The sequence below is a fragment of the Ceratotherium simum genome, chromosome 29, assembly GCF_057802395.1.
Source record: "Ceratotherium simum simum isolate JZ-2026a chromosome 29, ASM5780239v1, whole genome shotgun sequence".
NCBI lineage: Eukaryota > Metazoa > Chordata > Mammalia > Perissodactyla > Rhinocerotidae > Ceratotherium > Ceratotherium simum.
The window spans coordinates 3734788-3762609 of NC_141928.1; the positions used below are offsets into that span (position 1 = coordinate 3734788).

Sequence of the window (27822 nt, forward strand, 5' to 3'; positions counted from 1 at the left end):
ATAGTGCTGTGGCCACCACCACCAGCTCTACTGCCATCACTACTGCCAGTACCACCAGCACCGCTCCTGCCAGCACTGCTGCTGCCACTGCTGCTACTACTGCCGTTACTACTGCCAGTACCACTGCCACCACTCCTGCCAGCACTGCTGCTGCCACTGCGACTACTACTGCCGTTACTACTGCCAGTACCACCAGCACTGCTCCTGCCAGCACTGCTGCTGCCACTGCTACTACTACTGCCGTTACTACTGCTAGTACCACTGCCACTGCTCCTGCCAGCACTGCTGCTGCCACTGCTGCTACTACTGCCGTTACTACTGCTAGTACCACTGCCACTGCTCCTGCCAGCACTGCTGCTGCCATTGCGACTACTACTGCCGTTACTACTGCCAGTACCACTACCACCACTCCTGCCAGCACTGCTGCTGCCACTGCTGCTACTACTGCCGTTACTACTGCCAGTACCACTACCACCGCTCCTGCCAGCACTGCTGTCACCATTACTACCACTGCAGCTGCTACCACTACTAGTACCATTATCACCACTACTACCAGCACTACTGCTAGTACCACGGCCACCACTACTACTACGCCACCGTTGCTACGGCCGCCGCCGCTGCCGCTACCGCATCCTTCGTGACCCATCCTGTGGGTCACGAGTCCTGTGGCTCCATTGCCGTCTGTCTGTCCAACATCGTGTGGATCGCGGTTTGGGGGCAGGTTATGCAGCCATGCGGAATCGAGGTCATGAACCAGCTGGGCAGGCTCTGCGTGGTGCAAATGATTCGTTTCTTTCCTTTCTTCCTTAAAAGAGCTTAGAAGCCTTTTCAATGGCTAGAGCTGAGCCGGCCCTGGGTTTCGCATCCCGGGTGGCCTCCAAGCCCAGCCCAGCTGGGATCCGCTCCCCACCCAGTGCTTCCTCTCCTCAGTCCAGCCTGTGCCACGTCCTGGGCTCCCGTCGTCCTCTGTCCCCGAGGCAGCCTTTGTGCGTCTCCTTTCCGTGCCAACGTCTAACTGAGACCTGGAGACCCGGGGTGACCTCCACCCAGGACGGCTGCTTGGCTGCCCTTCGGCGGCCCCGCTCGCATTGAGCGTTGGGAATGGTTGGGAATCGTTGCAGGCTGACTTTTGCGGGCCCCTGGGGCTGCCTCGCAGAGTGACCTTGGGCAAGTGACTTAATTCTGTCCCTGCGTGAGTGTGTGTTTATAGACTGCGGTGTGAGCCTTCTCTAAAGGGTGTCCGCTTTCCCTCCCCTCTCAGCCTCTTGCCAACGTTTCCAAAATAAACAGGCCGCTGTTTGTGTTCACAGGACACTCCCCAGCTCACAAACCGCTCACCTTTGCTCATGGGCCAGGTCGGCCTTGAATCCAACCTGCATAGCCCCATAGACTCGTGCCCGGACACGGTCTCTTCCCATCACTGCCTGAGCAGGTCACTAGCCGGGGCCTCACGTGGGGTCTCACAGTCGTCCTCTCTCCCTCCTCCCTCCCACCAGCCTCCCCTGCCTCCCTCCCCCCTTCCCTCTATCCCTCCTCCATCCCCTCCATCTCTCCCTCCACCCTCCCCTGCCTCCTTCTCTTCCTCCTGAGCACCAGCTCCACCCCTTGCTCCCCTGCTCCTCCTCTGTGCTGGACCTCTCTCTGCCACCCTCTTGCTGCCCCCGTGGTGGGTGAGGACACTGAGGATGGCAAGCAGGTGTCACATGTCCAGGGTGGGGAGCAGGTGTCACGTGTCCAGGGCGCAGGGTGATGGGTAGGGCTGTGTCACGCCATGACTCCTGTTCATAAGGCCACACATGCCTTCTCCTGCCTTTTTCTTCTGCTTGCTCTGTGGCTGCTGGTCCCCGAGAGGACTGGTCCTAGTGTGAGGAATCGGCACTGTGTCTCGAATGTTCTCCACTGATGGGAGGACAAGCAGCCTTTGTTCGGCCCTCGGAGCCACCTGGACCGAGTCCATGGGCACGTTGACCCCTGGGGAAGCCTGAGGGAGTGGGTTGGGTGAGTCTCTGCTCCAGACCCCCGGAGGGTGGCTGGCAGTCACGGTGCCACCTGGGAAGAATTGCCTCTGGTCCTGCTAGGGTGCCTTCATCCTTCCATTGAGCTTCCCCTCTTCAGACCAGAAAATGCTCAAATGGGTGTTAGAAGATCTCAGTATTGTGTATGTTGTGTATAAAAGATGGCTAGTCCTTGCTGGCTGGGGAAGATGCATGGATGGTGCTGAGATGGGCAAGGCTGCTGAAACGGGAGATCCTGTAAAAGTGGCTAGACAGCTGGACACTTTTTCTCTCTGGTGCAGAAGTCCACGCAGCACCACAGTCCCCATGGCTCAGGCTCCAAATAGCCCCTCGCTCTGCTGTCCCCCGTCCCCAGCGTGTAGCCTCCTCATGGTGCAGGATGGCTGCTCAGTTTCTGCCTTCGCATCCATGTTCCATGCATCAAGGAAGAAAAAGGAGGAGGCAGCCCTTTCCTTTGAAGAGCAGGCGCTCTCTTCACATCCCTCTCATTCTTACCTGCAGTCCAGAACGTGGTTATGAGGCCACGTCTTGCTGCAAGGGAGGGTGGGAAGTGGGGTCTGGAGCCGGCAGCCCCGTGCCCATCTGCAACTCATCTCTCTGGAAGATGGAGAAGGGATCTGGGTCACAGGCGTGGCTAATTGTCTTTGCCACGGGTGGGGACAGTTAAGCTCCCATCTCTCCCTCTCTTGGGATATTTTTCTCCGCTTTCCTTGAAGGGAAGAAATCTGATCAGGAGCTGGGCAACCACAGTGTGTCCACACTGCTGGGCTCGTCACAAATATGAGTCCTTGAGTCCCGAGGGCCGGTGTGAGGTGGGGGCCATCAGCCGCTTTGTCACAGATGGGGAGACCGAGGCAGAGACCATGTGGTTGCTGCAGGCCTGGGTTCAAGGCCAGGCCCGCCTGACTCCACAGAAGGAACCGCCCCCTGGCTCCCGGCTTTGGCTCACACCCCCGTCTCACCCCCTAAAACCCTGGCCCATGAGCAGGGCTCCATGCACCGTGGACATGCCAGGCTGCCCCCTTCCAGTGGGCCCGTGCCTGCTGCAGCCCTTGCGGGTTGCCCTGTACACAGATTCTGCTAATTAGCGGCGGCTCATCCCCCAGTGGGTCGGCAGCTCCTTCCACTGCAGAGATAGTAATTTGTGGGGTCATCCCAGGAGGAGCCCCTGCGGTCATGTATTATTCATGGGAAATGCTAATATTCCAGCCCTGATTTCTCCCTTGGCAGAGGCTGGGAGGGTCCCCGACCTTGTATCAGTATTAACATTCGAAGCATTAATATAGCACCCTCACATGCGGAAGCCCGATTAGGTTTAACGGGGACAGAGAAGAAAGAAGAAAAGACACTTTTGTAAATGAAATGTCATACAGACAAATGTCTGTGCTTGAATGCCTCAGGGACTGTGCTGGGCGTCCATCCCTGGGCCCCTGCGGTCCTCAGCATGCCCTGCTAGGGTGGGGGCTGTAATTATGGCAATTTCCTGGATGAGGAACTGAAGCCAAGAGATGGGAGGTGACTTGTCCAGGGTCACAGGGCATCCGTTCCAGGCTTTTCCGGCCCCTTGTCTGTGGCCTTGCCTCTCTGGCCTCGACTTCCCAAATTGAGGGCAGAAGAGTACACGATGCTGAGTTCCTTCCAGCTCAGAGTCCAGTCCCTTCTCTCCCCTCGTTTTAGCTCAGGCCATGCCATTTCACCCAGAAGGTTGGAGGTGAGAAGGTTTCTGCTGGGGGTCCCGTCCCTGCGTGCCCACCCCCCAGGGGCGCTCAGGCCTGACCCAGCACGGCATCCAGCAGGGAGTACCCCCTGGGCCCTTCATGTAAATGCTGATGCTGCGTCCTCCTCCTGCATGACTAACCGTCTCACCAGGGGCGCGCATCTTTCAATTGGGAGAAATGTCACCTTTGTTTTTGCAGAGGGGCAAGAATTAAATAGTGTGTGTGTGCCATTAATCTTGCTAATGGCAGCCTCTCTGGATCTGGAAATTAGATGTTAAGTATCTTGAAGCCAGCGGATGGGATGACGCCCTTTGGAACCAATCAATTAGCTCAGGCTTATGATGCTAATTGGGGTAAAATCCGGGTCTGTGCGGTGTTGACACTTTGGAGGACGTGGGTCTTGTCTTGCCGCAGTAAGGCTGGGACACCAGACGCAAACACGGAGAAGCCTCCCCTTGTCTCCCGGACAGATGGACAGACGCCTGGTTTCTATGGAAACCACTCTGGGTGCCGCAGACAGATGCGCGCCGGCCACCCGGGCCCGTGGGGGGGGGTGCAGTCGTGTGTGCACGCGGTGGCCTCTTTTCATCGCAGTGAAATGCACGTGGTATGAAGTTTACCTTTGACCGTTTTGAAGTGTACGGTTCTGTGGCGTCGAGCACGTTCACGTCGTGGGGCAGCCTCGCCACCCACCGTCTGTCAGAGAAAAAGCAGAGCTGGGCCGTAGTTAAGTGGTAAAAACAGACTTTACTCTGGGTCACTGCAGTGGGGGAGGAGACTGCGGTGTAGAACCGGCTCACCTCTGGGTGCTTCGTGGGCAGTGGGGTTACAGCCCAGGAGCAGGTGGGGTCGGGGACAGGAAATTCCTAACAGGAGACGTGGTGGGGAACGGGGTTCTGGATAACCTGACCTAGCAGGACTCTTGCAGAAGGCAGGCCAGGGGTCAGGCATCACCCGGGGGATGGTGGAGGGTGAGGACCCCGATCAGACACAGAAGGTGTCTCCCCGGGACCCCACGACGTGCTCATCCTACATCAGGTGAGACCCTGACACGGCCTGTGGCGGCACAGCCAGGACCTGAGCCCAGGTCTGCCCGCGCTCCCTCTGTGGCTGAACTTCCAGCACCTTCCTCGTCTGAATTGGGCGTGGTGGGAGGGGTGGGGGTGCTCACGCTGGCTGGGTTTCCCTGCAGCCTGACCTCTGTGGAGGAGCAATGAGGAGTAGCTGCTCTCTCGCTGCGTGCTTGTTGATGACTCTGCTCCCATGGTCTCTGCACACACTCTCATTCTCCTCCTCCGGGGGTCGGGGGCAGGGGGCTGATCAAACACACTCATCTTCCCCTCCAGCTGGGAGCTGGGGGTCCCTGGGGGGCTTGGGTGCTCTGGAGAAGTGGAGGCAGCAGGACGATCTCTGGCAGTTGCCTCCCCTCCCGTCTCGTTCTCTCGTCTTTCTGCAGGGGCTCCCCCGCCTCCCCCAGGCCTCATGGGGACGTAGTGGGGACGTGAAGGTGGGCTGGTGGGCGGCTGGGATGAGCAGTCATCTCATTCTGGCCACCATGGCACCGTGGTTGTTGAGAGATGACTTCCATTGCTTGGCTCCTGCCGTCCGTGGGGTGCTGGGGTCTGGAGGGTCTTTGTTGGTGGTCTTCACAAAGGGAGAGTGGACTCTCGTGGCACCTCCTGGGGTGTGTGTGTTTGGGGCCGGCAGGAGGTCCGGTGGGGCAGGGGCTTGCTGGCTGGTAATTGCTGTTTTTAGAGAGGTGGGTTCAGAGGACCTAGCGAGTTCTCTGAGCCCAGATGTCCACGTCTCTGAAATCCTGGCTTCTTCCCGGCACCCCCTCCCTGGAAACGGTGGGTGGGTGGGCCCAGAGCAGCTGAGGCCTGCTTTGTTCCCCATTCAGAGGAGCCTGTGGGGGCCTCACTGTCCCCACCCCCACCCCCTCCCTGGGCCGTGTTATTTATGCTTCCAGGCAATTAGTTTCTGCAGGGAATCCCTGAGGGCTCCGTGGGGGCCAAGAGGTCACTTCCCTCAGAATGGCCCAGCAGATGGCCCCTGCCCCGCCCCAAAGGAGGGCGTGACTTGTGACGGGGGCTGCTGTCCTGGGGCCCTGCCAGGCGGCTGCCCGCTGGCTCCCTCCTCTGAGTGGGCCTGAGCCTCAGGGACCCCCTCTGGGATTAACATCCCCCCACACCGGGTAGAACCCCCACTGCTGCCGCAGAAGAGAAAGCCCGGCCTCCGGGTCAGCGCCTGCCTTGTCTTGCTGGCACGGAGCCTCTGTGTTACCTGGGAAAGAAGGTCTGCCCCCTTGGGGTCTGGACAGACCGAGAAGATGCCCAAAGGGCAGTGGTAGCCCCTGAACCTGTGTCTCCATTTTGGAAGACTCGATCACACCCCTTCTCTGCCCCCGGCCCCAAATCCGGGGAGCTTCGTGGCCCCACTAGACTTCCGGGAGTACTTGCATGAAAGCAGGCCTTTCTGCTTGTGGGATTCACCTGCTCTCCGGGTAAAGAAAACTTGACCCTCTGCTGGTGGATCCACCAGGTTGCCCTGGAGATGTGTGTTGCCTGCAGAGGTTAACTTCTCAGCAGGTAGGTAATGTGCACCGGGGTCCCGGGAGCAGAGCGGGCTCCTTCTCGCTTTCCTTGGCCTGTCTCGGTTCCTTGTCTCCAGGAGCAGGGATTTGCAGCCACCAGACACGCAGGCTCACGACCACGACGCAGGGCCCAGGCACCAGGGAGCGAGGACGCGGCGTGGTGCCTTCAGGTCGGGGGCTGCCCCTGGTCTGCGGTCAGGCCTGAGCTGAGTTTGAGTCCCGGCTTGGGCTGGGTGACCGTGGGCAGGTTACTTGCCTCTCTGAGTCTGACTCGGCCCTGCTAAGTGGGGTTACCATCGCCCTCTCCTCGGGAGGCGGGGGGGTGAGCAGGTGCCCCATCACTTCCTGTTCTCCTCCGGCCTCCTGCTTCTGACAAGACTGGTGCTGGGACACGGGGCCGCCCCGTGCATGTTCCAGCCTGACATTGGTGGTGGCCTGGCTGCCGGCTGTGGTTGAGAGGCCCTGATGTGCTGTGACGGTCATCCAGGAGCCTCTGCAGCTAGTTCCAGGCCTGTGAGGACTCATAGCACGATGCCCGCTCACGCGTATGTCCAGCTGACCTGACGCTTCCCGGCGCTGGGCGGGCGTGGGCCGGTGTGGAAGTGTGGGCCTGCGGGTGCCGAGCCTCCCTTGGGGTCCAAGGGCCTGGCCTGGGAAGGGGAGCCCTCTGCGCCCAGGCAGCGGGAGACCTAGATGCAGATCCCAGGTTGGGCATCTCCAGGCCGGAGTCCAGGCCCACTGGCCTTGTTAGCACAGAGACCCCGGGAAAGTGACCAGCCCTCCGCTGACTCAGTTTGCTGTCTGTCTAAGGGGGTCATGGCGGTGCCTGCTGAGTAGGTGGGTGGCTCGGGAATTTAGTGAGTCAGCGAGGGGGTGTGGGGCCACCAGGTGATGTGGGCGACTGGGGGCAATGCCACAGTGTGCAGGTCGCCCCTTGGGGGAGGCCCTGCCGGGCCCGGCCTGTGCGTCCGGCTCACCCACACGTGCCGGGCCGCTCTCAGGGAGCCTCTGGAGGTGCCTCCGCCTGGGCTCAGGTGCCCACCTGGTGCAGACGGCTCCTGGGTGGGGAGCCCTGACACCTGCTCCACCTGCTGTTGGGGCACCAGCTGTGCCCTTTCTGACGCAGGCCACAGAGTAAAGCCCTGACTTCCCGCCAGGCCCACCCCACGGAGCCTTGGGGAGACCGGCCTTTGCCCCTTGGGGCAGAGCGTCCCCAGGAGCTGTGCCGGTGGACTCTGCCCGTCAGAGACTCCTGGCACGCTGGTTGCCCAGGAGGGAGCGGTAGAATGGGGTGCCCTTCCTGTTGGGGCCTCTTTGCCCTTGTGGACTTGGGGGAGGGGCCGGGGTGGCCGTGCAGGCTGGCGGTGGGGAGTAAATGTGCTCACGCCGTGTGTAAGGGGCTCAGTCACGTTGCTCCTGTGCTGGTGTGATGATGATTTTTGAAGAGCTGATCGTTAATGCTGTGGGATCCTCTGCACGGTTTGGACGTGGAGTCAAGACCACTGTGTGTCTGGCACGAACGACTCTCATCATTCCCGACACCACGGGCTGCTTGTGTGCAGAGCACTTCGCTAGTCTCTCGTTGAATCCCCTGCCCGGCGGTGTGGGGGCCGCACTGGGCCCCCATGCGGAGCAGACGCTGGTTCCAGCCTGTCATGCGGGCCCACCCAGAGTTGGCCCGAGGCCTCTCGCCTGGGCCTTCGGGCAGCACCTCCTCCTTCCCCGATGCAGAGGAGGAGCGACTGTGTGGGTCTCAGCGGCAGCCTTGGGCTTGATCCCCCGCCCAGTTCCCGCTGGGCTCACCCCGTGGGCCGTGTCGCGGGCATTGTCGCTGGGCTGTGGGGTGTGCAGCGGGAGCTCGCCGTGGGGACCTGGACGCTGAGGAGTCTGGGCGTGTCCAGGGCAGTGTCCGGTGGACGGCTGCAGGGGTGGGAGGAGTGCACAGGGGGTCAGGGTGACGGAGATCAGAGTGGGCCTCAACACAGAAGCTGCCCAGGGGGCCTGGGGGCAGGCTTGCTGGCTCTCAGCCTGGACTTCGGAGGGGCCTGCCTGGAGGTGTCCACGGCTGTGCTCCGAGGTTGCCGCCCGGTCTCCCCCACTCCCGTGAGGTCATGTCGGGGTCCCTGGAAGGGGAGGCTCCATGCTCCCGATGGGCAGACAGGTGCAAAATCGCTGGAGTCTCTCTTTGCTGGTTTTGTTGGGGAGGGCTGAGGTGAGGGGCTGTCCCTATCTGCAGGAAGCTGCACGGCTGCCCGGGGCCCAGGTGTCCGGCCTCCTGCCTTGGCCTTCGCTGGTTTCTAAGCTGCGTCCAGGCCTCCCGGGACGGTTGACTCAGCTCCTGGCCTCGCGGACCTTCCCACCCCGCCTCGTGCAGATCAGCCTTCTGCGTGCGCTTATCCGAGATTTATAATCGAGGTGTCCTCTCGTCGTCCAGCACGGCCAGCAAAGGGCTGTGGTCTAAGCTTTTTTTTTTTTTTTTTTAAAGATTTTATTTATTTTATTTTTCCCTCCAAAGCCCCAGTGGACAGCCGCGTGTCGTAGCTGCACATCCCTCTAGTTGCTGTACGTGGGACTCGGCCTCAGGATGAACGGAGAAGTGGTGCCTCGATGCACACCCGGGATCCGAACCCGGGCCACCAGCATCGCAGCGCGCTCACTTAACCACCAAGCCACAGGGCCGGCCCATGTGGTCTAAGCTTTGAAGTCCCGAGTTCAGCTGTCATGGACAGGCCCCACAGCGGAGGCTGGACCTGGAGGCCGTGGTTCCTTCCGGCCCAGGGAGAAGCAGGTGACTGGTCCGCTGGTCTGCGAGAGGTCAGGGGGCAGCGTGGAGCGTGTCCTTCCCTCCACCTTGGGGCTCCTGAGCGTCATGGGGTGATGGGCTGGGGGGAGCTGTTCATTTCAGAGCTGTCAGATGGCTGTGGGGAGAGACAGAGGGGAATGTCATGTGTCTCTGGGGGGTCATGCCTCTGGAGAAGGGCCGCCCTGGGGTCACGTCGCACCTGCACCCTTAGAACGTGGACCTGGGCGCCGTGCTCATGTACAATGTGAATGGCCATCGTTCCCTCCTCGTGGTGTATGATTGACTAAGACCCCAAGGAGCACACAGTAGGCTCGCAGGAAGCGCTGGCTGCCGCTGTGCCGTTGGAGGTCGGTGCTTCCAATCAAGACTTGTTTTGGAATTACAGAGCTCTGAGAAGCCCAGGTCTCTGGGCTGTGGGTGCTCATTGATGTGACAGGGACGCTGAGCACACAGGCCTTGAAATCGCAGGGGAGAAGCAAGGGCGGGCGGTGCGGGTCCTCCTGCTGCGGCTGGACGTGGGCTGAACAGATGGCCGCCGGGGCCGCGCATTCCCCATGGCTGGCCGCCCCGAGCTGACTGGGCTCATGGGTTTGGAAGAATCGCAGGACTCTTTGGAGCAAATGAAACTGCTGCTTCGGAAAAGATTTCACACGTTTTGATGAATGTGGATTGTGCCTTCCAAGCCACTGGAGAGAAACCTCCAGGAGGGCCTGAATTACCACTGTGACTCTGCCTGTCATTGTGGGTGTCCCGGGCGGAGTCGATGGACCTGAAGTGGACGAGGCCCTTCTGGAAGAAGTGGTCCCTGGAATTGTGAGGACGAGGATGCGAGGTATGGGCAGCCCTGACCCGCTCCTGTGTGGTCTGCCTCGTGCTCTTCCCGGCTGGACTGGGCGTGGGAGGCTGGGTGCAGACCTGGAGCCAGGCTGAGGTGTCCCTGAACCACCCCCGCCCAGTCGCTGGACACGTCCTCCTGGATTGTGCTGGACTCCAGATCCTCACCGAGCGTCGAATGCCTCAGAAGGCCCAGAGCTGTGTTTGAATGAATAAAGCTGATTAACGCCTTTGGAATTTCTAGATTTAAAGCTAGAGATTATTTTTTTACGTGAACTTCTTATCGACGTATCCCGCACATAGAGAGAAAGGCATCTGTGTAAGTGGACGGCTTGATGAATTTTCACAAAGTGAAGCCCCCCAGGTAACCAGCTCTGGGTCGAAGGGCAGACGTGGCCAGCATCTGTCGAGCACCTGGGAGTTCCCACCACACCCCAGACTGGTCATTGCCGTCCTAATCAGTCGACAGAGTATGGTCGGACCCAACTAGGGCTGTGGGCGACTCCGGTGAGGACCCCAGGCGTGTAAGGATGAGTGACCTTTGAGGGGCACTTTGGAGCAGGCCAAGGTCGGGGCGGGAGGCAGGTGAGAGCGCTCCTGGCGGAGGGAACGGCCGCAGCGCAGGTGCAGTGGAGCGGAAGGCATGGTGCACGGAGGTGGTGCATAATCAATGCTTATGCTCGTTGGTGTGCTTCCGTGACCTCACATTGGCAGCTTCGTCAGGTGTGTGCATGCGTGTGTGCACGTGTGTGTGTGTCTGTGTTTGGTTTTATCTTGTTTTGGTGCTGGTGTTTCCAAAGCTTACCATTCATTTCGAATTCCTTCTTGGCCACAAGAGCTGCTAGAATCAGTTTAAGCCAAGTTGTCAGTCGTCTGTGGGCCTCAGGTGTGGGTTTTTGGGTGCGCTTGACCTTCAGAGTGGCACTGGACCTCTGGTCTGATCGCCTGTGCAGTGCCGGCACCAGCTTGTTGCACGCCTCCCATGACGGGGCGCTCACTACCCCAGGCTGCAGTGTCTCCCTGGGGGACGCTCCGACCGAACCCAAACCTGCCTCCTGCACGGCACCCCGCCTGCCTTGGTTCTGGATGGTGTGCCAGTCAGCAGAGCGCCACGTCGTCCCAATATGTTCCTGTTAATTTTGAAGTGCCTGAGCTTCCATGGCAGGTCAACAGCTGGCTGTGTGCTCCCTCCAGCTCACTCTGCTGCGTCCCCTCCCCTTCCATGTTGCTCCCACCTTCAGCGCCACACCTCACCTGCTGCAGCTGGGCAGGTGCGTGCCATCCCCTCAAATGACGACTCCGAGTCCTGCTAGCCATCGACTTTGTGCGGAGAGAGCGTCATGGTCAATTACCAGGACTCTTTTGGAATCATTACCGGTGCATAAAATGAGCAAATGAGAAAGGGCCCATCTGCTTGAGGAGTGGGGTGTGGGGACATAAGGCTTTTGCAGGCTCAGGGACCGTCCCGCCCTGTGACTCAGGAGGAGGGATCCAGAGGGAGCTGGGCGGGGCGGGGGCCCCGGGCTGGAGCTGCGGGAGATTGTTCCTGGGGAAGGAGGGTCACTGTGGGGCCAGGCCCAGCCCGGGGTGGTTGTGGGGCCCCTCTCAAGCCCAAGATGCCAGAGGCCTCCGGGAAAAGCTGATGTTCCGGGTCGTTGTGATGTGCCGTCTCTGTCTTGTTCCCAGAGAAATCCTTCTTGTCCTTCTGGGCTGCCCGGCTGTCCCCTCCTTGGGGAGCTGGGCCTCGGTGGCTGGCCACCCTCTGCTGCAGCCCACTGTGGTGGGTCTTTATCTCCTCAGGTGTCAGAGGCTGTGGGGTTCTGGAAGTGCCCATGACCTCATAAGCAGAGCAGCTCAGGCTGGGTTGTGCCCAGAGGAGGGACGGCCCTGCTGTGCCAGAGAGGGAGGGAGCAGCCAGGCGGGGACCTGCAGGGGAGGACTCAGGTCTGTTTGTTGGAGGCATTTTAAATGTGCAAATATCCTTGGAGAGGCCTTTCACCTCCCTCTTATCCAGAATGGCCCCCACCCCCTCTGCCTTTTACTTCCTCACTTCCTTGTTTGCATGGTTCACAGTCTGGTATCCACATGTTCATTTCCTTATTTTCTGTTTATTTACAGTCTGCTTCCTGCTCTGGAATCTCTGAGAGCTCAACAGGGCATAGGCTGGGCCTGTTTGTTCACGGTGTACCTCCATGCATAGCCCGGGGCCTGCCACACAGGTGTTGGGATGACTGTCTCGCCCCTCCCTTGTTCCATACGTTATATCGCTCCTGATGCATCCCAAATGGTAGGAGTCAATCGAGAATAGCTTGAAATCTTGAGAATAGGTTGAAATCTGGTAACCCCGGATACTTTCCGGGCACCTGCCAAGCACCAGATGTGCCGTGGTGACTCTGGGCCTGATGCTGTGTCAGGGAGCAGGGCCTGCATGGCGCATCGTGGGTGCTCAACAAGTGCTTGCTGCAGGCCTGACCGGCCTTCTCCCCCACATGTGCTGTGACGCCAGCTGGGGGGGGGAGGAAGTGCCTCATCAGAATTAGTGCAAAGGATGGAATTGCCTTTGATAGGACATTAAATAATTAATTGCAGTCTGAGATAAAAATATAGACTATTAAATTATACATTTTGGCATCAGATGCACTAGGGAGCCCCTTGAAATGGCTGGTGGCCTCCTTGAAATGGCTGGTGGCCTCCAGGCCACCCTTGAGGGCTGCTGGGCCCCAGGTGGGTTCTGCTGAGCTGCCGGCGGGCTCATGGGGCTGTGGGTCCTTTCTCTGTGCCTTCCCCCTTCCTGTGCTCCCAGCGTGGGCTGGGGAGCTGGGGGCTCCTTTCCAGCGCCCAGGCTCTGTGGTCCCTCGTCTCTACCCGCCGCCTCTGCTGCCTCCAGGGAAAGCTGTTCAAGGGGAAGTTAGAGGGTCCTGAGAAGGCTTGAGACGTGACTCGAATCCACAGAGCCTGGCAGAGAACCGTGTCCCCACCCAGGCTGTTGGCTGCGCCCCTGACGGGAGGCTGTGCTCCTGGAATTCCTGAGCCGGGCGGGTCCTTCTCAGTCCTGGTGGGGAGCTCCCTCTAGAAGAGCCTTGTCTCAAGTGATCGTGCCCAGCCGTTTTCACAGAAGGGTTGGGGCCCGGCCGTTTGCAGAGAAGGATTGGGGCCTGTGGAGGGCTGTGTCCCGCTGTGTCCCGGAGCCCTGTGTCTCGGACGTGGTTTGATGGGAACGTAATTCTTCCAGCCGCGCTGTTGGTGGGAAAAGTCCGACGGCCCTTGCCGTGCCCCGCCTGTGAGTGGATCGCAGCTCTTATCCCAGGAGCGTTTGAGGACAGACACCTGCGTGGAGGGACCTTCAGGTGATCCGGTCCCTGTGTCCTCATCTGCCTTCCGTCAGGTCCATGGCCTGTGCCCTGGAGGGATGGGCGGTGTGGGGGCCGAGTGGGCTGCCCACCCCTGCCCAACCAAGGGGCAGCCTCCCTTTTAAGTGGACTTTATTTCTAGAACAGTTTAGACTTACAGAGAAGCTGAGAAGAGAGGACAGAGCCTCCCTCCCCGCACGTGGTTTCCCCTGATACCCGCGTCTTCCATCCGTGTGGGACACTGGCTCCAGTGAATCAGCCGGCGTGGGCGCGTCCATACTGTCTGCACGTTCCCCTGACTTTGCGTAAGGTCCTCCTGCCTCCCGGGATCCCGTCAGGACCCAATGACATCTACTTGTCATGTCTTTGGGGTCCTCTGGGCTGTGACAGTTGGCAGCCCCCCTTTTTACTGTTTTAAAGACAAGATTCTTGCTGGAGAAGAGCTCGTGCTCCCTGGTGCCCGGCCAGGTGGGGGACACGCCGAGCCCCCAGCAGCGGGGTGCAGGTGGGTCCTTCCGTGGCCCATCTGCCCCGGCACCGTCTCTCTGCTTTCTCCTCCATCTCGTGACCATCCTCGTGGTCGTGGAGAAGCTGTTCTGGGCAAAACATGTCTTTGAACCCTCCCCTTAGGGGGGAAAAATCCATGGAGGGATCTGCATGGAAAGACCTTGATGGGCCAGGATTAAGCAGGAACCGAATGGCACCGTTTTCTCGGGAGCAGTCTGAGCCTGGTCGGCAGCTGTTTTCCGTCTCCCACAAGGCGCAGGGGAGGAAACCTCACGTTAGACTCTTTCTGCCGAGGGCCAGCTTTGCACAAATGGGGCTTGTGGACGCGGGATTCCTGGGCTGATCCTGCTTCAGAAAGGAGAGCAGGTTCCTCGTGGTCCGTGTGAGCCGGCCACGCTCTGCCGCGTCAGGTGTGAAGGCCGAGTCCGCGCCCTGGGGCCACCTCCTGAGGCCGTCCTGCGCGAAGGTCGCCCTCAGGTATGGTGAGGCCCCTGCGTGTGTGCTGGCGCTCTGACGCCTGCTTGCCCGTCACCCCGCTGACACCTTTTCATCCCCCCGGTCTCATGTTGAGCGGCACCTCCTCCAGGGGGCCTTCCCTGATGCCCCGCAGCCCTCACTGCTCAGTTAGGTGCCAGCTGGTGCTTCTGTTCTGCTGGCCCATCCATCTTTTGCCCTGTAGCACTGAGCACACAGCCTTGGGTCCTGTGAGCTCCAGAAGCCTCCTCTGGCCTCCCGTCCCTGGTGCAGGGCTTGGTACATAGTAGCTGCTCACTGCACGCTGTTGACCACATAGGTAGGAGACGAGAAACCCTCAGTGGGCGCCGCCGTCCCCGTGTGACAGATGAGGGCCTAGGACCCCGAGAGCTTAGGGCATTGCCGAGACCGAGGGGACAGTCTGCAGCTGGATTCAGAGCCGGGTTTAGCGACGCCAGGCCTGGCACTCTGCCCCCTCCGGAAGGCTGTGCCACAGGCACCTGAGATGGGTCCCCCTGCAGAGAGTCAGATGCTGAATTCCTTGGCCTCCAGGGTCCCTTCTGACCCTCGAAAGTGCGACCCATCTCTGGGGAAAGGGTCTCTCCGTTACCAGGAGTGCAATGTGTGAGCGAGGAAGGTGGGCACTCCACATCCGGTGGTCAGATGCCGTCCTTGGCCCCTCCCCCGCCTGTCCCCGCTCCCTGAGGCTCTGCTGACCCACCTGGAAGCCCCCCGGCCAGGACGGGGACCTCTGATGTGGGCAGTGGGAAGTGGCTGCTGCCTGGGGTCTCCCTGAGGTGTGGCTTCCTGGGAATTGTACCAAGGTGGTGGGCGTGGGGTCTGCCGGACTGCTTCCTCCAGGTGGTCCTGGTCGGCTCGGGCCCCTAGAACAGAAATGCCAGAGCCCGGGCGGCTGAAACAACGGAAACTTACTTCTCACAACTCTGGAGGCTGGAAGCCTGAGTTCAGGGTGCCCGGAGGGTCTAGTGGGGGCTCTCTTCCTGGTGTGCAGACCCCCACCTTCTCCCTGTGTCCTCACATGGTGGCGGGGAGAGAGAGAGAGAGAGAGAGAGATCGTCTCTCTTGTGTCTCTTCTTTAAGGGCACTGATTCCATTCATGGGGGCTCTACCCTCGTGACCTCATCACCACCCAAGGCCCCACCTCCAAATACCATCGCATGAGGGGTTGGGGCTTCGACGTATGAATTTTCGGGGGACCCAAACATTCAGTCCCTAATGATGTTGACCTGTGTCCAGTGACACACAACCACAGGGGACTTGGTGGTGAAAGTGGGGGCCCGCTCACACAGGAGGGGGAGAAACCACGATTATGCCTGGGGTGATGAAACCGTGGCGAGAGCTGTCTCCTGTAGCCACGTGGGTGTGTGTCGCCCCCATTTCTCAGGGGAGGACCCTGAGGCTCAGCTGCACGCACCGTCGGCTCCCCGGCCAGGGCGGATGGAGACCCGGGGGTCAGCCTCAGAGCAGTCCTTCTCATGCTCAGTCCTGGCGGATCTTCCCAGGAGCACTCCCCCAACCGGGAAAATACTTTGGTTTGCAGTTTGTCCTGTAATTTGCGTGGCTGCTCAAGGCCGTCCTCAGGCGGGTCCCTGGTCCGGCCTGAGGCTGCTCGCCCACCTGCGAGATGTCAATGGAGGGACATGCCCACCTGGGTGCTGCTGGGAGTGTCCTGACAAAGGGACTGAGCTCCGCCCTGCACCCAGAGCGCCCCCTCTCGCTGGGCCTGTGGGTCTGGGTGGCCCACACCCTCCTTTGCCATCAGACAGCCCGAGGAGCAAATACCTTGGGTGGGCCTGGGATGCCACGTGCCTCCAAGGATCTCCCAGGCTCTGGCCTCAGCCCAGCTCCCTGCTGGCCAGGAGCAAGGAGAGGGCCAGAGCTGATCTGGCGGGGGAGAGATTCACGCTCCTGGTGCACCGGGGCTCTGCTTGCACTTAATAACCGAGTTACTGCGTCATCGCCTCCGAGATAAGTGTGCATATCGAGAAATGATTGCGGTGGTGTAAGAGATACAATTTTTGTTCCCCTTCCCGTTAAAATGGCCATTAATCAGGGAGGGCAATGAAACAGCTCTGAAACCCATCAACCCTCTCCAGGTAATGGCTGCTGTCACCTCCCCTATTAGCAAGCTGGGAGTTTGACGGATGGCGAAGGCCCAGAGCCTGGAGCAGATGAAAGCCAGAAATGCTATAGGCAGGAGATTCCAGGGTGAGGCTCAGACAGGAGTCTGAGATGGTTCTTCTGGACACTTCCCCTTTAAGGGCACCAGGTGCTAATCAGACCTTCCAGGTTCTTACTCTTCTATACTGCTGTGTGCAGGTGACCACTCTGACCCTCAGTTTCTTTGTCTGACAAGGGGCCCAGTAACACTGACCCCCTTGGGTGTTGAGGATTCAGTGAGATAGTGGGGCAACTTTGGAGCCCAGTGCCAGGCTCACAGTCAAGGCTCAAGCTTGTGGTCAAGACTCAGGCTCACTTAGGCATCCGCTCAGCTCCAGGGATGGAGCTCGCAGAGCTGCTCAGGGCTGGGACTCAGCGGGATTGCCAGGTTGGCCGGTAAAACAGCTGTGAGTGCCCAGGGTGTGTGGGTCCCAGCCTCTGGGGGCTGTGGCTCGGCATCCCTTGGGATTGTGCGCCGGAGGATTGCCACCATCCCAGCCCTGGTTCTAGGCACCCTGATGATGGGGACAGGAGAAACAGAATCCATTCCCTGTCTCTGGCAACTTTTTAAAGGCTAAGGAGGGAGGCATTTCAGTGACAATGCAGAAGACGCCTTAGAAAGGACTTGGGGTCAGACAGACTGGGCTCAGTCCTGGAGCTGCCTCTTATGGTTGTGTCCCTGGCAAGTGGTCAGCCATCGGGGGCTCAGTTTCCTCATCTGGAAAGTGGGATGATGGTCCTGACCCCACACAATAGTGGTGGGGCTGAACCATACATGCCAAGGCAGGAATCAAAGTAACAGGCAGAGGCAGGTGTGGGCGGGTGGGCGGGGGCACAGGGACCCACTCGGGGAGCCTGCTGTGTAGACACCTGCTTTCCAGCCCCTTGGTTCACAATCTCCACTACCAAGAAGAGAGAAGGGAAGAGTGTAGTTGGGGCCCTTTGGAGAGGGTAAGGTCTCCACATGGGACGGGGCTCCCTCCCACCCCGCGCTGTTGGCGTCCAGGCCTGGGCGGGACACCAGGTGCTGCCTTTGGGATTCTTGTACCTTCGGGGCGGTGAGTCACCCCGCCGGGCAGCAGACTTGTGTCTGGGTTCGTGGCCTCGCCTCGGATCAAAGGGGGGCCGTGCCGCTGCTTGTCTGCAGCCCCGTTTGCGACGCCTCCTACAGTTGGACGCACCTTATCCCGGTGGGTAGAGGAGCCCGGGCCGTGCTCCCCGCCCGCAGCCTTGTCAGCCCTGTCTCAGCAGCTGTGTGATACCAGGGAGGAGGGAGGGAGTGTCGATGGGGATGAGTGAGCGTGCGTTCGCAGACAGTGAGTAGCCCAGGGCCGGCCCACCCGCCAGCTCCCGACACCGTCGTGGTGGTTCGTGGGCTTCCTGGCCCCCGTGGAATTGCGGGGCCCCACTTAGCAGCCCTGCTCTTGGTGCCTGGAGGCGGAGGTTTGTGATCCAGGCGGATGAGCTGGCCTTTCTGGGCCAGGGCCAGGTGGACGAGCTGGGTCCGCCTCGGCTCGGTACTTGTCAGACGTGGACCCCTTCCTCCGTAAGATGGGAAGAGCGACAAAAGCGTCTCGTGGGGGGTTTTTAGGGAATAAAATGAAATAAAGCCGGTAGAGATCTGGCAGGCGGGAGGCCCAGACAGATGTTCGCTGTCCTTAGTGAAGCCCGGTCAGGGAGAGCTGAGCCCTGAACTCCAGATAGTTTCCCGACTCTAGACTGGGCTCTGCCTGGAAGTCACTGGGTGGCCTTTGCCAATCGCTTACATCTTCCTAGCTGGGTTTTAGGTTTCCCATCTGCAAATTGAAGAATCTGGACCAGATGGTTGCTAAGCTCCTCCCACTAAGGATTTTAAATTTCCCTGACTCATTTAGGCAAACCTTCCTGGTCGGGAACAGCTAAGGCAGGTTCTCGTCTGGTCCTCTCCCTCATGTGACAATGCAGCATTTGTCCTGTTGTTACGGATCAGGGACAGCAGACAGTGCTCAGGGGGACTCAAGACCATCGGGGTCAGGCATTTCCCAGGTGGACATGGGTTTCTTCCTGCGTGCCAGATGTTTCGCACAGGCAGAGGCTGCCCGGAGCACTGTGTAGAAAAAGCTCCAGGAGCTGCCTCTGGCTTTAGCAGGAAAGAGCACGATCCATTAGTGATGCCTGCCATGAGCACAGCAAGGCAGTGTGGCAGCACGTGTGACGTGTGTTCGCCATCTCTGGTGTAATGTTCCCTATTCCATAGGTAGGGAGACTGAGGCTCAGAGAGAAGTGGCTTAGATGTCCAGTGGCAGGTTTAGGACTTGAGTCCAGGTCTCCAGCATTTTGACCTACTTTGTGCCTCTTTGCTGCATTGCTCATAATTACAAGTTAATTAAAATAGCTTCTGTAACATGCCCGGCACAGAGTAGGCATTAATAAATGAGTCCACTTAGGCTCATGCGTTCTTCTATCCCCCTGCATCTGCCCCCCTCCATGAGCCACAGACCCTGTCTATTGGAGACGCCTCCGGAACCCCAAGTTTGGAGTGGCTTCTCAGAGAAGGACGTGCTGCTCCAGACGCCCCATCAGCACCTGACTCCTCGCTGTGTTCCATGAGGACACCTGGGCCAGCCTTCCCTTCTAGCGTCTTGCCTGCTGGTTCCCAAGATGTATGAAGTGACTATTCCCTGAGGTTTCCCGGCTAGACGTCCTGCCCTGTCCGGGTCCAGGCTTCCTTCTCCTCTGAGCTCTTAGGGGCTGGGCCTTGTCGGGGGGCTGGGCCCAGGCGCAGCCAGGCCCCGTCGCTCTCGCACGCTGGCTGGGGCAGTGGGGAAGGGATGGTGCCAGGGAGCGAGGGCCACCAATCAGCCCTCCTCTCCCAGCTTGCCACGCTGTGTCAGGGAGGAGGGGAAGTTAAATCTCAACCCCCCACCCAACGCAGCCTTGGAGACACGGAGAACTTTGGGGGAAATGGGGGCTGGCCCCCTGCCCCTTCCTGTCTCCCCACTTCGGCTCAGAGTAGCGGTCAGCCGGGTCTCAGAGGCCCTGGGTCATATACTGTCTGCCTCCCCCTGGCCCTGGCCCTAGCCAGAGTCTGGTTCACAGCTGGGACATCCCTGGGGGCCTCTGCTTGGCCCCTTCCAAGAGAGGCTCCCCAGGCCCTTTTGGTCTGCCCTGTGTGCCGTGGCCTGGGACTCCCTGACGTGATCCGAGCCGGGAAACTCCAAACCCGAGTCCCAGCCCTTCATTCCGGTGGGAAGGGAGGCCTGAGGGGTGGGGCAGACGCTCAGAGGAAGGGTGGAGTGGAGCAGAGCCAGGGCCCAGCCGGCGTCTGTCCCTGAGCCACCCCACCTTGGGTGAGGAGGGGGCCAGGACTGTCTCCTGGCCCCGGGGAGGTGGCTGGGACAGACGCCCAGGGTCCTGGGTTTTGTGTGGCCTTCTACATGGTTAGGAGCTGGGCTCATGCGTGGTCCCCTCCCCCGGCTGTGAGACCTTGGTCACATCACGGTCCTCTGAGCTTCAGTTTGCTCACTCTGCAACCCAGGGTGGCGCTGGCCCCATGGTGGGTGGCCCTGGAGACGGAAGGACCCACGTGCAGAGGGGGTCAAGGGCGTGTTAGGTGCTTGGGTTCCACCCTAGGAGGTGCACCGTGGCAGAGAGGTGTGAGGCCACCAGCAGGGGTCCGTCTTTATCGGGAGGGATTGGGGTGAGGGATCCCTCTGTGTTGGCACCTGTCCATCCATCCATCCATCTATCCAAGGATCCACCCATCCATCCATCCACCCATCCACCCATCCATCCACCCACCCACCCATCCATCCATCCATCCATCCATCCATCCATCTATCCATCCACGTATCCATGTATCCATGTCATAGACGTAGCACCTATAGCATGCAAGGCACAGAGATTCGGGCTGCTGGTCCCTGAGGCTCAGGGTGGTCTCTCCTTCTTGCATTTGAGGGTCTTAATCTAGACCCAAGGAGACTGAGGACGTGAAGCTAGCTTTGGGGCATGGTTTCAAACTGCACAAAAGGCTCAGTTGAGGGGTAGGAAAGAGGAGTGGCCCCATTCTGAGATAACCACAGACTTTTCTTTTTTATCCTTTTTCTTTCCTCCTGAGTTGTTTTGAGCTCTGACCCTCTTTCTAAGGACAACCAGACCCTCTTTCCATGTACTCCTCTCTGAGTGGCATTTTTCATTTTGCGCTTAGCTGTCTCGGGGCCTGGGATCCGGCTCAGCCCGTGTCCCGTGTCCTGTTGGCTCGCCGGGCACCACGTGTGGACGCCAGGTTTCTCCCGCTTGCTTTTTTTCCCCGGCCTCCTCCTGGTGGCAGAGCTTGAATTCGAAGCTGTGATTGCACGCGTTTCATAATTAATCCCTCCTCGCTGGCCACTTGTCATTCTGAAGGCAACAGCACCAAGTTTTTTCTGACCTTCTCTCAATGTGAAAAGAGGAAAAACAGAAGGACAATGCAAGCTGTGCTGGAGAAAGCAGTTTATAATGATTTGCTTCTAAATATGCAGCTGGGTGAGCTGTAGATTTCCCAGGCAGATAGGTGAGTTTCTGGGGCAACATATTTAAATAAGTTTGATAATCTTGCCATTTGGCTCCCCTCTCGAGCTGTGTGTGTTTCCAGATGCGTGGGAATGGCTGATAAGGAAGGTCTACGGGCTCCGGGGGGGGGCGGGGGGGGGCTTGGGCCGGGTCTGTGCGGTTCCTGCTTACTGATTCCTAATGACTGAGGGAGAGTTGGGGCGGGGAAGCCCTCCTGATCGGTGTGGCTGTTGCGAGCAATTAGGGTTGATGGGACCTGCGCGTTTACAGCGATTGCTCACCTCGTCACCAGCACACAGAAGCCCCAGATCCCTTTCGAAGGTTGACTCGTACCCGTCTTTGTTGTTGTTCTGGATCGTTTCTGCCTGGGCTTAGGTTGTGATCTGAGTTGCCATGGAAGAGTGAGGCGCCGTGATTACAGCAGAGCTGCTGTAACAGAGAGATCTGGGCCGTGATGGCTTAGACGGGAGCCGGCAGAACTGCTCAGGGAGGGTCCAGGTGGGCAGAACGTGTGTGTGTGTGTGTGTGTGTGTGTGTGTGTGTGAGTGTGTGTGTGTGGCCTCTGCTCCATGCAGACCTTCAGGGACCCAAGCTGATGGCGGCTTTGCCACCTTTCATGAGGCTTTTGAGGTCGCCCCAGGAACAGGGAGGTTTCGTGAGCCAGGCCTGCAAGTGGCACACTTGGTGTCTGCTCCCATCCATTGGGTGGACCTCAGTCACTGCAGGAGAGGCTGGAAAATGTGGTCCAGCCGGGTCCAGAAGAAGGGGTACGAGGTTTTGTTACCAGCTGCATGTTCCTGCGTGGTGCAGCTGATAGAAACACAGGCTTGAGTCGCCCAGACCTGGGTTCTCTTCTTAAGTCAGCCACTGATTGCTGGGTGAGCTGGGGCAGGGCCCTTGTTCTCTCTCGTTCCCAGGGTCTGCTTCTAACAGATGGAGAGCTGGGGGAGGGAACAACACATGCAGGGATGATGTTTGTGTCATGCTAATCCCAGTGCATAGCACAGAGTGAGTGCTCAGTAAGTGGAGCTCATGTTCTGATAATGGAGATGTGGGGGTTGGGAAGCAGATTCTCATTGGAACCTTTGCTGCTGATCCTGTCTGTCCATCTGCCTTTCCACGAAACCATCCGCCCATCATCCCATCCACCCACCTGTTCGTCTGTCCATCTATCCATTCATCCACCCACTATTCATCCACCCATCTGTCCAGCTGTCCATCCATCCATCACCATCCACCCATCATCCGTGCATCCACCATACATCCACCCATCTGTCCATCCTTCCATCCATCCATCCATCCATCCATCCATCCATCCATCCATCCATCCAATCATCCATCCAACCATCAATCCACCACCCATCCACCCACCCACACATATACTCACACATTCTTTGAGCATTCTTCAAGTCATTCTGTGAGTTAAGTCCATCATATAACCTCCGAGCTGCAGCTTTGCTCAACTGTGAAATGCAAAGAGGCAGCTCAGAGCCTGGTTTTGAAGGTCAGATGTGATGCCAGCCCCAGAAGAGCTTGGAAAAAGCTGAATGTGGCACATGAAGGGTTGTCAGTCATCTGGGATGCCTGAGGTGAACCAGAGTGCCAGTGGTCATTCTCAGCAGAAGGCATAGCCAACCAGGGTGTGTTCCTGTGGACGTGGCCTCCACGTGGTGCCTCTGGAACCACAGCCTCTGCCCACCCTGTAGGGAAGTGTGGAGGCCGAAAGACATTTTGTCACGGACCACACCTCCACACCAAGGTGCAATGGGGTGGGGTAACAGAAAGTTCTCCTCTTAGAGCCACCGCTGACTGACTTGTGAGCTTGAGCCAGTCCCAGGACACTGGGCCTTGGTTTCCTGTCTGTCAAATGGGGAAGCAATCTCAGGCCAGCTCATCTCAAGGGAGGGACCTTCCTGGGGCTCTTGGAGCTCTGAGATGGCGCCTGTGGAGGGACAAAGTGTTCCTGTACCTGATTCACCCTCTGTTGTGTCCCCACCACGAGGCATAGTACCTGCACTTAGTAGGGCGCATTAAACGTTTGTTGAGTGAATAAGTCAGAGAAGCTTAAATCATTCATGTCCTCTAGAATGAAATAGGTTTCGTGAAACAATAGTTAATTTACTACTCTTCTCTGTTATTTTCTGTCCCATCCTGTCCTGTCCCATCCCATAGATTCCCTTCCCATCCATCCTATCCCTTCCCGTCTCTTCCCATCCCATCCCATCCCATCCCATCCCATCCCATCCCATCCCATCCCATCCCTTCCCATCCCATCCCATCCCATCCCTTGCCTTCCCTTGCCTTCCCACACCATCCCATCCCTTCCCATCCCATCCTACTTCATTTAAAAGATGCTGTTAGGACCCTGTCAATTGAGTTTATGCCAGTGGGTCAGCCCCCTGCCGTGTACAAACCCTGCTCCTGGGGACGGAGGAGGTGAGTCCTCACCTGAGTCACAGCCCTGGACAGCAGGAGGTTGACTGATTGTGGCCGGGCCTCCTGCAGCCCAGGCCCTGAGCGGGGAAGGCTTGGACAAACCCTGCAAGCCCAGAGCTTACTCTACCTGCCTTGGCCGTGCCCGCGAGGCAGCCATTTGGGCTGCTCCCCCGGGCGGGTTTCAGCAGAGGGGCGACAGCTCCAGAGCTGCCAGAGGCCCCTGGACATCCTCCCTGTCTCCCCAGGGGACCCCCAAATGATGCTGCTTTTTAAAGTCAAAGAGCTCCTCTCTCTGTCTCTCTCCACCTCTCCCTCTGCCCCTGGGTCTCGCTCTGTCTGCCTTTCCAGCGTTTGTCCTAAACTCCTCCTTTATAAGTCGTAACAACCACGTGAGCCTCTAGCCTTGAACCAAGCGCTTTGCTTTGTTCTGTTTCCATCCACTTGAGGGGAGGAAGGGCCGCCTGAAGTCACTGTGTGGCTCTCCTCGCTCCCCTGGTTGTGCAAGCCGTTTGTGAGCGCCTGCTGCGGGCCAGGCGCCCGACAGGTTCTGTCGCGTCCCTCACAGTCACGCGGTGGACCCGCTTCCTCCCGTTTCATGGAGGAGCCAGCTGGGGCTCAGGGAGGGTAAGCGATTTGCCCGGGGAGGGGCGGACTTGAACCCAGGACTCTTCCTCCTGGGCAGGCCGTCTGGCTGCAGCCCCGACCCGCCCCCGTTTCTCCTCCGCCTCCCCCGCCGTCCGCGCCCCACGGCGCCTGCCGCGCTGGAGGCGTGTAGGGGGGGAGCCGCCCGGAGGGGTGTCTGCACAGAGCTGGGCCCACGGCGGGCTCGCAGCGGCGGGGCTGGGTCGGACACCCTGACCGATGGCCACGTCCAGCACGAGAGGAAGGAAGCAGACGGGGGATACCTGCGGCCGCTTCGGGAAGTTTCCCCAACACAAAGAGGGACTTGGAACGTGAACAAGATGGTCGAGCATAAGAAGAAGCTGGTTGCTCTGTCTCGTCTGTCTCGCTCCCAAGTCTCCTGGTCTCTGTCCCAGTCTCTGGAGGGGCCCGGGGGTCTGCGTCCTAGAGTTCCTCCCGCGAGTGTGAGGAAGCTGATTGGCCGCTGGGTCTGGGAATCTGCCTGAATGTAGACCTGGTGGAGAGTCGTGGGGTCAGAGCAGGCCGAGGCTGGGTGGGGATGAGCCAAGACTGCACACCGGGTCCAGACGCCAGACCTCCACCTCCCGTCCTCTGTCACATCTGCCCCTGTTCAGTGTTGAAGGAGTCCGAAATGTTAAAGGTCACATTGGTGGGGGGTGAACATAGGTGAACGGCACAGACAGCCGCTGCTTTGGGGAGCTGGTGGGGCGTGTTGCTCCTCCCAGCGGGACTGGTCCTCCCAGGGTACTCCTTTTCTCCTCATGTTACCCCCCTGCACGGCCCCCTGCACACACGTTCCTTTGCTGGCCCGGGGCTGAGGCTCCGTGGGCCCGGGAGGAGCGGCTGTGGCCTCGCGGAGCCCGAGGCCTGAGCTGGCTCCTGCGGGGGGGTGGGGGGACGGTGGAGCAGGTGTGTGTGTCTTCATTGCATCCGTTAAGCGGGACGCAGGTGAGCGGTGCAGATAAAAGCTGGGAAAATGTCATCCTTTGACATTTACCTTTCAGAAGGGTTGGCAGGGGCTCTGGGCCGGGAGGTTTTTGACGGTGCCCCGAGAGTGATGAGTGACGCCTCTGGGGAAGGCCAGCTTCTCCGTCCTGTGAGTGGGGTGGAGGTGCTGTGGGGAGCTGCCGGGGCAGCAGAGCGCCCGCTCCCGAACTTTTCACTCGGGGCTGCCACTGCCCCTCCTCTGACCCCATGGCTCTCAGGGGTCCCATGTCTGCTCCCAGCAGCCCCTGCCCTGGGCCTCGGGTCACCGGAGCAGGGTTCCCTGTGGTGGGCCCTGAGATTTCCCCTTCCTGTGCAGATGTCAGCCAGGAAGCACGCAGCCTGGGGGGAGCGAGGGATGGGGCGCCTCTGGCAGAGCTGGCACGTTTAACCCCGTTTAAGGAGCTGCCCCTGTCTGGTGACGGGAACCCAGAGCTGAGCCCCTGACAAACCGCTAGTGACAGATTCCAGCCTGGAGCGAAGCAGCTGTGAGCTCACGGCCGTGGCTGCCATGGTCGTGGCAGCTGGAGAAGCCATTCTGTGCACTGGGACCCCAGACATGCGGACACATCGGAGACCCGTCTCCTGGTCTTGGCTCGCTTACCTGTGGCCTCTCCTCTGTCTGGGCTCCACCTGACAAAACTCGGTCTCTGCGCTAACTCCAGGTCGGCAAACGGGTTTTGTCTCCTGGCCAACGCTGACCGATTGCTGGTGCCTCGTGCAGACTCCACAGGAAGGATGCTGAGCCCGAGTCTGGCTCGATGGGGAGGAGCGTGGCGGTCAATTAGCTATGTCTGCCGAGGGTGGCATAGGAGAGGAGTGGAATGTGTGCCCTACGGTTGCCAAACCCTTCAAGCTAACGTTTCCAGCATTCCATCAACTAACTGTAAGGACATACAGCAATATTGCTTTAATTTTTGTTCTCCCTAAATATTTAGAGCTCTTAAAAGCCAAGAATAACAGCGGAAGGCAAGTTGCTTGTTATTCGTGAAAGACCCCTTGTAGCACACAAGTAAGGGAGCCCCGGCTGGCCTAGCTGCATAATAAGCCAGTTGAGTCTTGTCTGAGGAAACACAGAAGAACCTAGTCATTTCTTGGATTCATAACTTCCATGCGTCCTGGTCCCTGAAATATAACCACCTCCTGGAAGACGGCACACAGCTCTCGGCTTGTTGGCCTGATGTGCTGTCTCGCCAGGCTAGAAAGGGCCCTTCTGTACTGGTTGGGGTTTCCGCCTCCCTTTAAGAAATTGCTGCTAGAAGGAGAACAGCCTTAAAGGATGTCTGAGGGGTGTGTCCCAGCCGGGGGGCTTTGGGCAAGGGACCTAGCCTCAGTTTTCCTGTCTCGAAAATGTGCATGGCAGGACTGGCCTTATGAGGTGTGAGGATTCGCCAGGACGATGCACAGGAAAGGCCCATTGGGCTCAGTTTCCGGGACAGGTGACACCCAGCAGGGGGTGTCTGTGTATGTAGCAAGTGGTCACCACGGGTCACGGTCACGTTCCCTTTCCCCAGACACAGACGCAGTGCACATACTTCAGCTCGCATGCACTCTTGTGCACATGCATGCACACACAAGTGCACACTTGCACCCACACACAGGTACTCACACAGATGAACTTCTGCACGCTCACACCGTGAAGTCTCGAAGTCGAGGCTCGCATCTGCTTCTGCAGTGCGTGGTGTCTGGCACAGCGGGTGCCCCGTAAATCCTGTAATGAACCGTGAGCAGCTTCTTGTCCTGCGTGTGTGTGTTATGCTCTGTGCTCCGTGGTTGCCGCCTCCCACTCCCTGCCTCGGTTTCCCCATAATCATCTTCAGAGCCTCATGCCTGCTTGCTGCCTGTTGTTTTGAAGATCTATGGAATAACTGTGTCAGAGTTTTAAGGCTGGGAGACAGGTGGGTCCTGTGTGTCTGGAAGAGCCTGGCTGGAACACACGGCAGGACCATGCCCTGGCCTGCTGTGTGACTTTGGCAAGTCACTTGGCCTCTCTGGGCCCTCGTTTCCCCATCTCTGAAATGGATCAGCACTACCGTGAACATGAGTTGTTATTAGTTGTATGGTAACTTCCAGAACAGCAGCATGGAATGAGTACTTTGTAAGCATGATCTCCGTTAAGACCCGCAGCCTCCTGACAAAGCAGACCCTCCTCTGGGTAAGAAGGAAGCTCAGCGAGTGGTTAATAGCTGGTGCCGGGGGCAGCAGAGCGGGGATGTGAGCCGAGCCCTGCTCCTCTCTGAGGCTCTGCACCTGGTACGGCAGCCCTCAGCAAATATTAGCGCACCCAAAATGGCAAATTTCGCATGATAAATACAAACTAGGGACCTAGCCTAAAAAATCTTATGTTGTGCTTTTTTTTTACTAAGATGAAATGTGCTTAGTGAACAGTTTTCTCCGTCTACAAAACAGTTCATTACAGTTTTATGATGACTTTCTGGTTTCTGGTGAAATTACAGAGCGTCTCTTTCATCTTCCCCCAGGTCATCTCTGCGGTGTCGAGACTTTCTCTGCACAATGTGGCACAGAACAAAGGGATCAGGTGAGCTTTCTGGAGCGCAGAGCGTGGGCCCTCCATCTGCCCCGCCACCGCATGCCTTGTCACAGACATTGGGGTTTTAAGCAGATTTCCCCTGCCTGGGTCTTTATCGTGAATTTTCTGCTTGTTGTCAAGTGGCCTATTGGTGGCCGCTGGAAGGGGCGGGGAGGAGGGGGAGCCTTCCGTTCACACTGGGGAAATTGTGTAAGCATGTTACTG

At 58.9% G+C, this 27822-nt stretch overlaps 1 protein-coding gene across 2 annotated transcripts in view; it reads left to right on the forward strand.

Moving 5' to 3' along the window:
* Nucleotides 1-27822, forward strand: part of VAV2 (vav guanine nucleotide exchange factor 2) — a 192774-nt gene that overhangs the window by 74414 nt on the left and 90538 nt on the right. For both annotated transcript variants that reach the window (XM_087418837.1, XM_014782305.2), the window contains exon 3: nucleotides 27548-27606. In XM_087418837.1, the coding sequence (XP_087274963.1) occupies nucleotides 27548-27606 (59 nt within the window). The remainder of the gene's footprint in view (nucleotides 1-27547; nucleotides 27607-27822) is intronic.